Source organism: Hippopotamus amphibius, chromosome 17 (assembly GCF_030028045.1).
Source record: "Hippopotamus amphibius kiboko isolate mHipAmp2 chromosome 17, mHipAmp2.hap2, whole genome shotgun sequence".
In the NCBI taxonomy this organism is placed as follows: Eukaryota; Metazoa; Chordata; class Mammalia; order Artiodactyla; family Hippopotamidae; genus Hippopotamus; species Hippopotamus amphibius.
In genome coordinates, this window is record NC_080202.1 from 50,037,259 (window position 1) to 50,054,208 (window position 16,950).

The 16,950-nt window shown below is 48.2% G+C and overlaps 1 protein-coding gene across 21 annotated transcripts in view; it reads right to left on the bottom strand.

Moving 5' to 3' along the window:
* The window catches only part of MAPT (microtubule associated protein tau), a 108,146-nt gene that overhangs the window by 43,389 nt on the left and 47,807 nt on the right, over window positions 1-16,950 (bottom strand). For 20 of the 21 annotated variants that reach the window (XM_057716589.1, XM_057716586.1, XM_057716587.1 and 17 more), the window contains one exon: window positions 3,567-3,686. In XM_057716589.1, coding sequence (XP_057572572.1) covers window positions 3,567-3,669 — 103 coding nt within the window. In that variant the 5' untranslated portion in view covers window positions 3,670-3,686. Of the gene's footprint in view, window positions 1-3,566; window positions 3,687-3,845; window positions 4,106-16,950 lie in introns of those variants that run through there. The other variant, XM_057716588.1, reaches the window with a different exon arrangement.

Below are 16,950 nucleotides of genomic sequence, written 5' to 3' on the forward strand. Positions count from 1 at the left end.
CCAAGGGAACTCTGATGGACTCTGCAAAAACCACTCCACCTGGCGTGGGGGCAGCCTTGGAGATAGAGGACAGGCACCTGGTTCTGCGTGAAGCAGACCCCCGGGACAAAAAAAAAAAAGGCAAGTGGTGTTCTAGTACACTTCGAGATCAGACACCTTGCACCCTCTGCTAGCTAGAACGCCATCCCTGGACACCCAGTCCTGGCCACACCCATCTAGCTGGAGAAGGGATGATTCTAAGACGCTTCCGGTCCTGGAGCTTGGAAAAACCTGCCAACTCCCTCAAGTAGGCTTTGGACACATGGTGAGGGGGCATCATGTAGACTGTCTTCCGGGTCTCATTACCGATCAGCATTGACTGCCAGAGCACCGGAGCCTACGGGGCCTGATGGTGCCTCAAACACTTGTCCCCCAAACACCCCTCCCCCAATCCATCCCCAGCCTTCAACCCTCATCACCTGCATCATCCTTGTTGAATTTCTTGCAGGGAGGGAAGGAAGAAGGAAGAAGCCTCTTCTGAATGTCTTATCTGGAAGGTCTAACAATTCATTAACACCTTTTAATTCATGCAGGTGCATTATTTTATCAGTTAACCGACTTTCACCCACTTTGCAGCTCTCTTTGGCTCTATCTAATCCTGTTCCAACTTTTAGCATCCACTCAGATGCTCTTTGTTCTAGTATTTTACATGTGGTTTCTTGACATTATTCAAAAAAGTCTCTGTCACTTATCTAAAATGTTGCTTGTAAAGTGACACCTTCTGTCAAGTCACACCCTTCATTCCCCATGTAAAAATAAAATTCTAAATCCTTAGTAGCAAGAACAAATTTGATGAGAACTATGAAATTCTCTTAGGTATCACTTGCTTTCTTGGCAAGTATGTTCTTTGGGGAAGGTTGTTTAAACTATCTTCAAACATTTTCCTTTCAACAGCAGTGACAAAAAGGTTAGCAACTTAAATTTTGCATATATAATATATATTCACACATATATTTGTTTTAGCATGGAACTCCAATCACATTTTATGTTAAAAGAATTGAGGAATTTCAGCAAAATTACTTTAAGCCCCTCTGAGGCACAAAATAACCTGGTAAACCTGTTTTTACTTTGCAAATTGAATTTAGTATCCCTTCAAAAAATAAGAGTGGTAAAACCCACTCTTCTCTGGGATTTAAAAAAAATGAACTTTTAATTTGAGAACAGTTTTAGATTTACAAAAAAATTGCAAAGATAGGACAGAGAGGATACCTCACACCCAGTTTCCCCAATTATTAACATCCTACATTATTATGGTACATTTGTGACAACATAATATATATCTTTAACTTAACTTTTGAACCAGGCTATCCTAAACAGAGCATCATTTTTCTCTTTACTTTTGGCCGCACCATGCGGCTTGTGGGATCTCAGTTCCCTGACCAGGGATCGAACCCTGGCCACAGCAGTGAAATTGGCAAGTCCTAACCACTGGACCACCAGGGAATTTCCAACAGCATCATTTTTCATTGGCACAGTTCATCTGGGGAGAGTTCAATATGCTGGGATTCTAAGTTGGATTCCACCCACAAGAGTTTAATAAGTGACGCTGCAAGGGGACTTGGCCAAGGGTGACTAGAGGCAAGAACAGCTGACATGGAGCTGAAGCCTATACTAGCCCCATGATCTCAGACATGAAACTCTGTCTGTCATCTGTAAACCGCAGAAAGTAAGCTCCGCCTTCACTGGTTATTGTGAGTGCTACCTGAGATGTCAGTGGCCAAAGCCCTTTGCCAACTTCTGTAGAATTCTACAAAAACGCCTGACTCATCTTTTTTTTTTTATTTAAAGATTTTTCTTTTGATGTGGACCATTTTCAAAGACTTCATTGAATTTGCTACAATATTGCTTCTGTGGTTTTTATGTTTTGGTTTTTTGCCCACGAGGCATGTGGGATTTTAGCTCCCCGGGCAGGGATGAAACCCATACACCCTGCATAGGAAGGCGAAGTCTTAACCACTGGACCGCCAGGAAAGTCCCCTGAATCATCATTTTAAGGATGTCCCATTATAAGTAAGGTAGCCATATACTTTATCACCCAAATCCGGACACCTGGACGTGAAAGCAGGGATGCTGAGAGCGAGGCAGGACGGACACGCGGAGGGACGCTGGGCTCAGGTCCTCAGATGAGGGAGCGCTCAGGCCCAGCGGCCCCCACCCCTCCATGGGGAGCTGAAAATTAGCAGCTCTGGCTGGAGCCAGGCTGTGGCTGGGAGAGGTCAGAAAGCACATTTCTTGCCACCATTTGGTGCCCGACACCAGGAGTGGAGGGTTGGGCCGAATGGGAACGCTCGGCTGGGGCAAGCATTTCCCCCCATGCCCCTCACCCAGAGCTTCAGGCTGGATGGGCTCCCAAGATGCCAGAGGGCAGCCTCTGATCTCCCGGGACAGCCCACTCCTTCCCTCACCCCCCCCAACTTGGAGCCCGCTTGTCTGATTCCCAAGCTCTGTCTCCAATGTGCTCTCTGCTTACACAGGTACAGAGACGTCAGCCTTGGAAACAAGGGCCCCCCAAAGGAGTCCTGAAACCTCTCCAAGGTAGGGAAGATTTCTCCCTGTGCTTCCCCAACCCAGGGCTCCTCCTGGTGAGCCCACCTCCTCAAGGGAACCTTCCCAGATAGATATACCCAGAAGAGGTCCCCTCCCACCTTGGAGCTTCACCTCTTCCATCCACCACCCCACACCCCAGGCTGAAAAGTGTTTTATTATTTTTAGCATTAAAAGACAAAAGTAGACTGCCATTTCGTCTCCTTAGAAATGGGTCCAGAGGACAGGCACCTGGTCTTTCTCACACCAGGGCCGCAACGTGGGCTGCTCCAGGGAGCACTGGCTGCCAGGGACACTGTGAGGAGAAGAGTTCCTTGTGGCACGACCCAGCGCTCCATGGGCCGGCTTGGTGATCCCAGCAGCAACACAGGGACCCGCATTCGGAGCTGCAGAGGGGGCTCTGTGTGCTCCACGGGGCTCCCTGAACTTGGCTGTCAGATGTGCAATGCAGTGGAGAGAGGAGGCCAAGCCAATCTGGCCAAAAGACTTTATTATAGAACATTTAGAAGTTGATGCGGTTTACTAATGTAGGTACAATAGGAAACCCAGAACTAACCAACCGTGGCCAAATAGAGCTGGACAGGCCTATTAAGGAAGAAAACAAAAATGTATAAAGTCATGTATTTTGCATGCTAATGAATCCTGCTGATTTATAGGTTAATGGGTGTGGCTCCAGACTCAACAGAGGACCCTGGCATTAATTAGACCAAAAAGCCCCCAGCAATCTTCGTCACACTGTACCCACATTTGTGGCAAACTCTCCTTTGCAAAAGGCAGATTTTCAAAGAGCCTCACATTTTGTGTTCTGTCAGCTCTTTCAGATTAATGAGGCTTCAAGTCTATTGACAATCTAACACAATAAAGTATTTAAAACTCCTTTAAAAATCAGGATGCGAACCCTTCCTGCCGGCCCTTTCCAAAGCAATCGGGTTGGCTATGATTCCCACGGCACCTGGGCCCGTTTCGCGGGGCTGTGCACTAACCTCTCAGGCCTTGCTCCACGTCACCCTCGTGGTCTTGCAGCAGGGTGTAGTCGCCCTGGGCATGATCTTCCATGACGTTGAACTCCTGGCGGGGCTCAGCCATCCTGGTTCAAGGCCCACCTGGGGAATGAAGATGGGAGGTGAGGGCTGGGATGCTGTGCTGAGGCCAAGTGCTTGGGGGTGGGGTGGGGGGCAGGGAGAGAGAGGTGCCACCTCCCCAGGTCACGGCAGACAGACTTCCACCTCCCCTCTCCCCTCCCCAACAGCCAAATGCCCAACCTCATCCGTGGGGTGTATCTCTGCCAAAGCGTTATTTGCATGTATATGCACTTGTAATTTAACAACATCCCATCAGTTCCTGTCCAAAACCAGCAGGTGGGCAGGTTCAGCAGGCCTGACGTGGTGCTGTGCCCAGAGCTCTTTCCACTTCATTAAAAAGTAAACGCTGCGGACTAATAGTTTGATGGGTTTTTTTGTTTGTTTGTTTGTGGAGAGGGAAGGCATCTGCTGGGCACTGCTGGTGAGGAGAGGGAGGCACAGAGAAGCCACACGATCGTCCAGTCACACCCAGCTGTGCCACAGAGCCAACCTGACCCGGGTATCCTGACGCCCCAGCTCTGAGTTCAGTGCCCCCCCCTGCGCCACCCCGCGCCGCCCCGGGGTCAGGGTGGGGCGTCCACTCACCTCACCGGTTCCCACCGGGACTCTCCGGTGTGTATTCTGAGGGCGGGGCTAAGGCCTTAACAGGGCACAGCAGGGGGCCATGAATCTGGGGCCGAAGAGCAGCGATGCGCCCCCTCCCCCAAAAGCCCCAGCCCAGAGGCAGCTTCAGCTCAACAAGGCTGACCAGAAATGATCATTTAATCAAACTCTGCCCTCTTCCGTACTGAGAATATTTAATTCTTTGTCTTAAAAATAATTCATAACTTTGAATTTCTGAACTTTTGAGGATGTCATTTTGCTCTGGTTCTTTTGTGCTGCTTTGGATTATTCCATGTTTTACATGTTTATCTCTGTAATCTGAGTCTCCTGTCTTTTACTTTGATATCTTCCTTTATCTAGTTATCTCATATTATTTATTTTCTATTTCATATTTTTTCTTATCTTTGAAACTCCCCTCTTCTAGCTGCTTTGACTTCCACCCTTCAAATTTTCATAATTTTTGATCTTGGTTTTTATTTCTTACCCTTTTAAACTCAGTTATATTTTGATTTATTTTACATATGTTTTTTGATTTACTACATATCTTTATATAAAGCTATGTAATAAATACATATATATTACTATATGTAATAAAACATCTCAATAAACATTTATTTACACATATTTATTGATTTATTTTACATATTTAAATCCTTACATTGTTTCATCATTTTTACTTTGAAGTTTCACTCCAAATTCATGTTAGCATTTCACTTAATATTTTAAATTTTTTGAGATAATTTTAGACATAGAAAGATTGTAAAAGTTGCCCAGAGGGTCACTGACCTTTTGAAATCCCTTTAAAATACATTTCCCTGTTATTGTCTATCTTTCTAAACTTTTAGGTTGCTTTTTCTTTTACTCTCTCCTTTTTATAATTGTAACTTGTCATTTTTCATAATTTTGACCTAAATTTAGTCTTCATTTTTAAAATGTGGGCTGCCATTTCCCTTTCTTTATTGCCTTTCATTTATGTTCTTACCTTTATTCTAAGTTTGTTTGCATTCTTTACTTTAAATCTCTAGTTTTCCTTTATAATTTGCTAACAGTTATCCTCTTACGTGTCTGTTCTCATTTCATGAGCTGTTTTTCAGTGGCCGCAGGCGAGTGGTCAGCTGGTACCAGGGAGAGCCGGTAACACAGACTGGAGAGGACAGGCCTGTCTCCTCTCTGCCTCCACTGCACTGGTTCCCTGGCTTCTGTGATCAATGAGTAATGTCTGCCACGGGCCAGGTGTGGAGGGCGTACCTGATGTCATGCATTGTCAAAATGCATTATGAGTTGCTGAATGTTCTAAAATCCAGAGTCTCACCTCTGACAGGTATTGGACAAGTCATATAAATGGTGGGCCACAGGGTGGGAGGGTCCACCTGGGGCAGACCCTCCACATAACACTTCCCAGACTGACACCGGGGGAGGGGGAGGACAGCCAGGCTCTTGCACTGTGTTTATACCAGCTGGCCGCTGGTATACTCACATCCAGCTCCATTGCTCTCCTTTCTAGGCAGGACACACTAGTACGGGTTTCTGAGCTCTCTTCTCCATCCACGATGTAGGATAAGAAGCTGGGATGGTGTAGGAGGGTTCTAAGAATGAGGTCAGTGAGACCTCTTCTGGGTGAGGCAGAGGGTGGGTAGCCTGGCCCCACTTAGGCAGCTACTGCCTGTAGAGAAGGGGAGCCTCTTCATTCTGACTGAGGCCCTTGTCTCTCAGGGAGCTCTTCGGAGAGGCATCTCAGGCTGAACATCTCCAAACCTTTGACGTCTCCCCAGGGATGAGCAGGACTTTCTCCTGGGAAGATCAAAGTCCTCATTCATCCTTCAAGTCTTAGGATTTGGTGCTGATGTTCTCTACCCTGAGATATGTTGATGGTCTGTCTCCCTTAGAAAGCCCCAAAACATAAGAATCCCTGTGCTAAGAGAAACAAGCTTCATTATCCAAGGAGTCAGCTACTGCTCCCCACCCAACTCTAGGAAGTAATGCCTCTCTCGCTACTTCCTGATGAAGTCTCTCTCAGGACGTCCCTGGTCGTTGCCTAACTGCTCGTCCTCAGGACTGGTCCATGAGTCACCTCACCTGCTGACTCACCAGGAGCCCCACCCGGGAGCGGTGGACTCAGCCCAGAAGCTCGAGTCCTCCCAAATTGGCTGGAGACACTACACCTGGCCCAGGTGAGCCAGGCCAGGTCATCCCGCTCAACCGGCAGCTAAGGTTTTAGTGAACACTAAGAAGTTTAATGAGCCCCGTGGTTTTGTTTTGTAGATTTGATCAATTTCTTTCAAGTTTTCCCATCTGGAACACGGTGGATCGAAGTGTAAAAGTAAAAATCTGATGCGCTGGCTTCTTCTTTTACAAAATGCCCGTTTACATCCTTTGGTTCTCTGTCATGTCTCAGGGATCTTTGTAATGATGAATGAATCTGTGAGAAACATTGACCCTTTATCGTGTTTGTGGCAGATAGCTTCTCCCTTTGGTAGCCCTTTTTTTTGTTTTTTTGTTTTTTTTTTTGGCCGTGCTGCATGGCTTGTGGGATCTCAGTTCCCCAGCCAGAGACTGAACCCGGGCCATGGCAGTGAAAGCCCCGAATCCCAACCACTAGGCCACCAGAGAACTCCCTATTTTGGTTTCTGACGGCTTCTACCAACGGGTTTTACTTTTCATACAGTCGAGTCTATTTTCCTTTGTGATTTACGCCATCGCTCTATAGTACATAAAGATCATCAATATTTTCCACTATGTTTTTTAGTAAACTAATTCTTCGTGTTAAATTTATTAATTGATCTAGAATTTAAGTGTATGATATGAGGTGGAAATCTAACCAATTTTCTCCCAAATACAATAGTTAAACCAATGGGCCCAGCCCTATTCATAGAACAGTCTGCCCTCTTTTCCCAGGTGAATGAACCATCTACTTTGCTCCATTCACCTGTCAATTTTGGTGCCAGAGCCCCCCAATTTAAGCGTTGGATCTCCAGTCTTATTCTCTAGATGGGCTTAGACACTCTCATTTTCTTGTTTCCAAATTGTTTGATCTTCTTATACACTTTCTCTACCAGCTGCTCTTCAGAACTTTTTTTCTCAGATTCTCAAAATTCCATTGGGATTTTGGCTAGAACTGCGTGATGAACCAAAACGATAAAAATTGCCCTCTTCACAATTGTTAGTGTCCCCACCCAAGAGCAAGGTATGTTTTCCTATTTATTCTCACTGCTAAATCTCTTGGGGTGGAGGGGATGGGGGGATGCAGTCCTGCATCTTGTTGAGGCCGTTCTTTCTTAAAGTTTTTGCTTTTTTTGGTCTCTCTCTTTTTCTTATCTTCTCTAATCTTGCTGTGGCCACTCTTGATGTCTCCCCATCCTTGGCATTGCCTTTGTGAGTGGGACCCTCCCGCTCATCATGCTGATGATTTTTATTTATTTATTTATTTATTTATTTATTTATTTATTTATTTAGTGGCGCTGGGCCTTAGTTGCAGCAGGCGGGCTACTCAGTTGTGGCTTGCAGGCTCCTTAGCTGCAGCATGTATGTGGGAACTCGTTCCCTGACCAGGGATCAAGCCCGGGCCCCCTGCACGGGGAGCGCAGAGTCTTAACCACTGCACCACCAGGGAAGTCCCCGGTGCTGTGCTAATAAGGGCTCCGGGTTTCCACAGCCCAGATGATTACGGCTGGAGCTCTGAGGGCACAGCAGCAGTGCGTTCCCCTCAAGCTTTCTGGGGAATGAACGGGAGAACCATTTTCTAGGCTTCTGCTTGTCAGAGATGTGATTCCCTTCGCAGAAAATCTCTCACTCAATGACTTGTGCAAAGACGCTGGCAGAGTTGGAGAGAAAATGAGTTCTGCGTGAAAAGAATGTGTGTGGGGGAGGTGCCGTCTGCTCTTATCTCTACTCTTGAAATCCGTTTGCCCCCAGTCCTGTGGTTGCTCATATTTTAAAATCATCGGTTTTGGAGAAAGCAGATCTTCCCAAGCAGGAGGTGTGAGGAGCCGGGGACTCACGTGTGCAGTAGCTCACCACCCTCCGCCCACCTGTAAGTCCCAAAGCCCACCCTCCCGTCACGCCTGAAAAGATGGGCTGATGAGCATTTCTTCTTCTGGTCACTTAGCGCTGCCGCCCCAGCCCTCCTGCTGAGCTTCCCCAATGCCTGAGCACAGGGTGTGCCCCCATCTGTCAGCTCATTCCTTCGCACAAAGCGAGGACAGCAAATTGCACCAGGTGGCAGGCCAGGCTCAACATGGGCCTGATGATAAGCACGAACTCCAAGCAGACCTTCGTGACCTCAAATGTGTCTAGACAGTGCTTAACAGGCAAATCTGGCATCAATGAAGGTCGCGGCAGTGTTTGTGCAGAGTGACCCGCTTTCCCTTTGGACTTGCACGTTATTCTCAGAGGTGGTTCCCACCACCCCTGGCGTGTGTCCCACCCAGAGGGGCTGCCTGTGCTGTGGCTGCCCTGGTCCCTTCCCCGCCCATCTGCACGACCACCAGTCGGGGGTGGATGAGGTGAACCACGTGACATGGTGACGTCTCACTCAGATGAGTCTGGAGGTGGACAAGGCGGCCAGTTTGGACTTTGCTCACAGGCACGAGCGGGGCGGCATCAAAGAAGTGCTCTAAGGTCACTGGCAGCAGTTGGCAGGACCAGTCGGATGGGTAAGAAAGGACGGTTGGCAGGGAGGTGACTACATTGGTCCAGGCATACAGCAAAAAGGCTGGAACCAGAGTGGAGGCAGAGGCCATGGAAAGGAAGGGACGGATCCAAGAAGTGTGCTTTAGACAACATGAGACTGGGCTTCAAAATTGGGGGTCGGGGTCAGGGAGAGACATCAGAGTCCAGAATTATACTAGAGGTGGGGATTTGGATGGCTGGGAAAATGGGAGAGGGTAACATAATCAAAGGGAACAACATCCGCTGGTCATCGAGCACCGGTTCTGTCTTTAAAAGATTCCTGCTCTTTAGAAGAATCCCCCCCCACCCCACTCCCACTGCATTTTACCAACTGGTGATTAATTTGACTTAATAAACTCCAGAAAATAGATTCTGCTACCCCTGTTGATTTCTACTATAATTTTTAATTTTTAATTTTTTATGGATCTTTTTAAAAAAATGTATTTATTTGGCTGCGTTGGGTCTTAGCTGCAGCGAGTGCGCTGCAGTGTTGTGGCGTGCGGGCTTCTCCCTAGTTGTGGTGTGCGGGCTCCAGAGCACACGGGCTCAGCAGTTGTAGCTCGTGGGCTTAGTTGCCCCATGGCATGTGGGATCTTAGTTCCCCAATCGAACCCGTGTCCCCTGCATTGGAAGGCGGATTCTTAACCACTGGACCACCAGGGAAGTCCCCCTGGATCTTTTTTTTTTAACTTTAAAAAAAAAATTAACTTATTGGCTGTGTTGGGTCTTCATTGCTGCATGAGTGGCAAGTGGGGGCTACTCTTCATTGTGGTGCTTGGGCTTCTCAATGCAGGGACTTCTCTTGGACTTCTCTTGTTTCGGAGCGTGGGCTCTAGGCGTTCAAGCATCAGTAGTTGCGGCACACGGGCTCAACAGTTGTGGCTCGCAGACTCTAGAGCGCAGGCTCAGTACTTGTGGCACATGGGCTTAGTTGCTCCATGACATGTGGAAATCTTCCCGGACCAGGGATCGAACCTGTGTCCCCTGCATTGGCAGGTGGATTCTTAAGCACTGCACCACCAGGGAAGTCCTCCCCTGGATCTTTTTAAAAAATAGATCTATAATGAAACAGTTTTCCACTTTAATTTCAGGTCAAGGGTTAGCAATCTTTTTTTCTGTAAAGGGCCAGATAGTAAATATTTTAGGCTTTGTGGGCCATGCCTTCTGTTATAACTGCCCCACTTTGCTGCTACAGCAGGGAAGCAGGCATCGCTGATAGATACCTAAATGAATGAGCATGGCTGTGTCCTGATTAAACTTTGTTTACAGACACTGAAATCTGAGTTGCATATAATTTCATGTGTCATGAAATATTTTTCTCGCTTTTTTCCACCATTTGAAAATGTAAAAACCATTCTTAGCTAACACCAGATTTGGCCCGTAGGCCTCAGTTTATAGGCTCTTGATTTCGGCTTTTCCAGTATTTCTTCTCCTCTCTCAATACTAAAAAAAAAATCTGTAATTAAGTCAGCAGGAATCATTGTACATTTTGGTCTCCCCCTATATTCTCAGTGTGGATTTTTTTAAAAATAAATTTATTTATTTATTTATTTATTTATTTATTTTATTGGCTGTATTGGGTCTTCTTTGCTGTGCGCGGGCTTTCTTTTTACTTGAGGTGAATGGGGGCTACTCTTTGTTGTGGTGCGCAGGCTCCTCATTGCCGTGGCTTCTCTTGTTGTGGATCACGGGCTCTAGGCGCGTGAGCTTCAGTAGTTGCAGCACATGGGCTCAACAGTTGTGGCTCACGGGCTCTAAAGCGCAGGCTCAATAGTTGTGGTGCACAGGCTTAGTTGCTCCACGGCATGTGAGATCTTCCTGGAGAAGGGATCGAACCCGTGTTCCCTGCATTGGCAGGCGGATTCTCAACCACTGCGCCACCTAGGAAGCCCTCAGTGTGGATTTTTGCATTTGATGTTTTCTCCAGCTGTTTCCAGAGGTTTCCAGAGGTGTCAAGCCAGGAGCAGGAGAACTAAGAGTCATTTTGGGGCTTGGGGCAGCACCCCGCTGTTCTGGGGACTGCAGGCAGCATCCGTGGTATAACCCCTTCGGCTGGCTGCCAGGCCGCCTCGCTCAGCCCCATGGAGCAGATAACAAGACAATGGGTCTCATCGCCCCAGCTTCTAATGATCCCCCCGCGTCCCTACCACCAACACCACCCCTGCAGGGCTGGAGAAAGTCAGAAACACTAATAGGAAGCTGAATGAATTACAGGGGCCTCTGGAGAAATTAAATCATCCTTTAAAACACAGGCTACTATTCACTATGCAAAATAAATAGACCGTGTGCATCTCAAGTGCCAATATTTTCCTTTGGGGTAAAAAGTGGAATGCATGAGAAGAACTCTCTAAACAGGGAGGCACCTGCCCCTGTCCCTGCTGTGAACCTCGGGACAGCAAATGGCCTTAGGTTCACGGGCCTCCTGATTCAACGAGGCCACCAGCGTTGTCTCTCCAACTCGTCTGGGCTGGGCCACTTGCCCTGTGCTAATGTACAGGTCATACTAAGAAAGACAAGTCCAAGTCCTGGAGCATCTCGAGAGGCTACTCGACATAAGCAGAAAACAGAACCCAGAGGTGGATGTCATCGGAAAGCAAAACCAAGTAGCTCTTCTTCTCAGTCTTAGGACAAACACTGAGCACAAGAATGCAAGTTCTGTCAGGTGGGACCTGTCTGGGTCACTTACGGAGGGATGAGGAATCTGGCTGTGGGATCTGGGAGGTGCCCAGATCCCACAGCCAGGAAGAGGCAATGCCAGGATGCAAAGCCTGTGTCCTGATGGAGCACTCAGCTGCCCTTCCTGACGATTCTTCCATCCGGGCTCATCCAATGGTCCCCGATTTTCCACTGGGACACAAGCCTGGGGTGTGGAAGCAGCACTGTCCAGGACTCACACCCTGAAGCTGTGACTAAGTCACTTCTCTCAACCTCCTTCATGTCACCCAGCAATCCCTGAGCTCCCTTCCTGCTCCAACATTTTATTCTAAGTGGATCGATGAGGCCTGTGTCCTCTGGCTCGGGAGCCCTGGGAGGGTTGGTCGCAGGACAGCAGGAGTGTCTAGCCCAGGCCTGCCTGAGAGGCAGGGGGCCCTGGCATCCCAGCCAAGGGTCTGAAGGCTCAGCCTGCCTCCTTCCTTTTCTACTGTCTCTGACCCCTGTGGCAGGATGATTTTTCTGGAAGAACTGGACAAAGACCATGTAAACCAACGGACAAATGCTACAGCTGCATGTCCCAACCCTAGGACGTTCATGCAAAGACAGCACACTAAAAACACGAAGATAAGCACAGCCCTGAGGAAGGTCCATAGCCCAGACTAGACGTGGTTATACCACCCCATGAATCCCTATAATCTAAGAGAGACACACAGACAGGAAAATAAACATGCCATGAGCTGCTGTCCTAAGGCGTTGCTTTGCTTTCTTATTCTTCTAAATCAACCAATCTCTTTCTCAATCTCTCTGATTTCCTACCTCCTATTTTCGCAGGCAGTGACCTACCGGCAGTGGGGTGGGAGGTAAGGAAGAAATGTTAGGAGTGGCACAAAAGTTGAGTTAAACCTGGAAATGCAAACGGGTCACTTTTTAGGCACCCTTGGAAAAGCATTGCCTCCTGCATAGAAAAACCAAACACCAGAGGATCCTGGAGTCTGTCCTTGTCATTCTGTAGCTGGTAAATGGAGGCCTGTGCGTGGAAGGGGCTTGTTGAGTTGCTTAGGGTGCCTGGTCCTATAGGATCACCTCCACCCCTCCACCCCCCCACGCCCAGACCAAATGCTGCCGTGCCAATGGCTTGGGGGTCGGGCAAGTCAGGAAAAGGGAGAGAAGTGTCTGCAGGGCTGAGAGGGAGAGAGAGGAACACAGAGGACAGCGCAGGTGATGAGAGGATAAAGGGGAAGCCAGGAGAGGGGAAGGGGCTGAAGGCACGGGGAGGGAGGAACCCCTTGAATCAAACCCAGTCTTTTTTATTTAATTTTCCTGATTGAGGTAAAATCCACACAACACAAAGTGACCATTTTAAAGCGAACAACCATCACCTCTATCTGGTTCCAAAACATGTTCATCAGCCCGGAAAGAAACCCCGCATCCATTAAGCACTTTCTTCCCATCCTCCTCCCCCTACACCCTGCCAACCACTAATCTACTTTCTGTCTCCATGGATTTACCAGTTTTGGAGATTTCAAATAAATGGAATCATCTAATACGTGGGCTTTTGTCTCTTGCTTCCTTTGCTTAGTGTAATGTTTTCAGGATTCACCCACGCTGCAGCACGTGTCAGGACTTCACTCCTGGAATAATATTTCACTGTATGGATACACCCCATTTGTTTATCCATGTATCCACGGATGATTACCCACAGTCTTTTAAGTTTGGAAACAAGATAATATGGAAATTTTTTACTTTTACATTTGTCTGACAAAGGTGAAATCGGGGTGGAGGGAGAGGAAAGACGAGCGCAGGACGGGGTAGGATGGTGGAAGAGGAGAATGGCAGAGACCCTCAGACAACCTTCAACTTCTTCCTCACTTTGCCAAGGCCGGGCCCCCGGGTCCCTCCAGACCCTCAGGGGCACAGGGATGCGCAGGTGAGACTCCGGGTCCCTTTTGCTCCCAAAGAATAGGGCCTTCTCAGGCTGCAAGGTGGATAAATTTTCCACCCGATGGCGTTCCCGTGCTCTGTGTAGCTTACCTGAAGAGGCAGCTTTGTTTCTGATCACCTTAGGTTACCCTCTGAGGCATCCAGAGGTGGATGAGGGAACCCCAGGGACCTAGCCCAGCTCAGAGGTGACTTCTGGGGCATCCTCAGCAGACCCTGCTCACTATTTGAAGCACGTCTGCCATTTTTCTGGACACTTTTCCATACAGAACATCTAGGCTCACAAAAACCTGTGAGGTGAGCAGGATGCAAATGCCAGCCAGGTTAAGGTCCCCAAAAGCCTAAATGACTCGCCCAAGGCCACCGAGGCAGCCTGGAACCTGACTCCCCTCTGGAACAGATTCCCGGCAGTTCTGATACCTCTATCTGCTTCCCCAGCCAGGCCTTTGCTCCTGCCCAGTTCTCTAGGGGGTCTGCAGGTTTCAGCTGACCTGGGGCAGTCTGTACCTGAAGGAGATGGAAACCGCATAGCCTTCCTACGCCTATTGCCATCCTTCCTATTCCTTCTAATTTTCTTATCCATAGCCATGCATTTGATTCTATAAAGTTCCTCAAGTAAGTGAGGGCAAAGTGGACACCTTTTTTGGGCAGTTTTAGAGTTTTAACAGCATCTATTTATGCGAGTCGTGACTATAAACCAATTGCAGGGGCTTCAGAGAGAAAGAGAGAGACAGAGAGAGAGAGACAGAGAGAGTCTCCATAATACGACAGCCCCATGAGAGGGAATTATCCCCACTTTCTAGATGAGGAAACAGGCTCAGAGAGGTTCAGGAGCCTGCTGAGGGTCACACAGCTAGTAAGAGGCAGAGCAGGATGTGAACTCTGATCTTCTGACGTTAAAACTCATCTTTCAGATACTGTATCATATTGGTGCCTTCCCAACAGAAAGTTTAAAAACATAGCCCTTTTCTCCCCTCCAGGATCCAGGGAAACGACCCTGTCCTGGCTGGCTGGAATTAGAGTCGAGTAGGTAAGGACAAAGCCCGCGTCAGCGGCTGGTCCTGCACCCTGGCTCACCAGGCTCCAAGCAGGACGCACTGCCCGTGTGGTCCAGCCGCGGGGCCTGGGGCTGGGGCTGGGGGCGATTTTTGTGTCTAAATCTAAGGGTCCCAGAGCCCACCTCCCTGGAGGCGCCGGGTGGGCTGTTTCGGGCGGAGCCGCAGCCCTCGCTAGGGGGCAGCACGTGCCGGGGCGCGGCGCCCGCTCGCTGCCGCCCAGCCACCGGCCCGCTTCTCCCGGAGGCAGCCCCGCAGGCTCCCGGGCCGCGCCGTGACTCAGCGGAATCACCGCCTCCAGGCCGGGTGGCGCCGTCCAAAAAAAAAGAACGTCGATCGCCTTTAGACCCCCGCAGGTTAAAACCCCAGCTGGGATTAAAGAGTAGTAATACTGCATAACTTTGTGACTATGCTGAAGTCACTGAATTGTACACTTTAGAGGGTGGATTTTATGGCAAGTGACCTATCTCAATAAAGCTGTTATTAAAAAAAGCAAGCACCCTAAATGGAGCTCTCAGATAGTTGAGGATCAAGTAGAGAGAAATCTAAAAATAACCTTAAAATGGACTTTGTTCTCCAAGGTTACTTTTGGCTCCCACATCCCCTCTTTCCTTTGCTCTGGTTCCTTTTCTGCACCATCATGAATTTGCCAGTGCGTTTGGGTGGAAAACAGGATTCCTCATAATGAGAGGAGCCATGTTTCAAGCATTTCCAGGTATTGACTCATTTAATTCATGCAACTGCCTCTATTATTATGTCTACTTATACAGATGAGGACAATGAAGCACAGAGAGGTTAAGTAACTTGCCCAAGGTCACACAGTAGACGTGTAATGGAGTCAGGACTCAAAAGTCCAAGCAGCCTGGCACCAGAATCTGACCTTGTGAAGCTGACTAACACAGTGATTCAGTCAAGCAGTGATTGAAATAACCCATTTTAGGAACACCAGGGCCTGCTCAACGGAGCAAAAGCTTTCATTTCCTTTGAAAACTTTCTCTTTGTATTTACACACTATTCTTTAATGCTTACGATCCCACTGTTTTGCTTTAAGATAGAAAGATTAGTGAAAGGGCCAGTATAGTAGTCTCCTTGGTGGAGGTGAAGTCTGGGCCCCAGGTCATTAGGAAATCCCTGTACTTAGGAAGCAGGGAGCCAACTGCACCTAAAGAGAGAGAAAGAGCCTCTGGGGTTCAAGTAAACACCCCCTTGAGGCTGGCTTGTGGCACTTCTGAGGCTGTGGATGCTCTTCCCTGACAGCTGGTCCCAACTGGGAGTCCATCTCCTTTTGTGTCGCCCCTCTTCTTTCCCGCCCCTGACAGACACGTGGCAGCCAGCACCGAGGCAGCACAGGGACGTTCCCAGGAAGACTTGCTGGAGGGAAGACGGCCTGGCAAACCTCAGAGGAACGCTGAAGGGTGAGCTTGTACTCACATCCCATCACAGGGTACCAGAGAATGTTCTAGAACCAAATCTGAACACTAATAACAACAGTGATAATCGTAGTACCCGGATTTCACGCAGAACTGCCAAATTAAGTGGAGAGAAGATAAAGGAGCCCACAGAGAGGAAAGACTTTGGTGGGTGAGAAGAAACTGGAATAATCCCAGGCCTCAGTCCAACGAGAACAATCAACGATTGTGTGAAAGCATGAATGAAGGCCGCTTTCTGGGGGGCGGTGCCGCTGCTGTGCACACACGATGTGTCATGGCTGATGTCAGCTGGCTGATGTCCACCACTAAGAAAATCCACAGATTGTGTCCGAGAGGACAATTCTGGTTTTAAGCTCAAGGTTTCTGCTTTATTTTTTTCACCTCCTTTGTAACTGCTGGTATAGCCAAACAATGCTGTAGCATCTGTTAGGGTGACACAGCATGCTTGGGTGGCCTTTAGGGGTTGGAGTAGTTTTCCCTCCTTTCTGATAAGTTACTGATCGGTTCGTCTTCAATGAGGACAGCACTGCCATGTGACACCCCCCGGGTGGTGGAGGTGGCCTGCTGAGCCTCTTCCCATTCAGGAACTACCAGTGTCCCTGGTCACCACTTTAATTCTATCTGAGATGATCTCTTGACCTCAGAGTACCAAATGGATAAAAAAGGAGTCTCTTTTGATGTCAACGCTGGGAAAATCAGAGCAAAAAACTGCTTTGCTTTTCTTGGGCAAGCTACTCTTAAACCTTAGAGATAGAGAGAGAAAGAGAGAGAATTTATTGTTTTATAAAAGTGATTCATACTCATTATTAAGAAGTCAAATACAACAATGTTAAAAGAGGAAAGCAAAATGACCACTGTTAACATTCCAGGGAACTTCCTTGCAAACACCTCTCCTATGCACATATATAATTTTCCCTAAATGAGGCCATATCATAC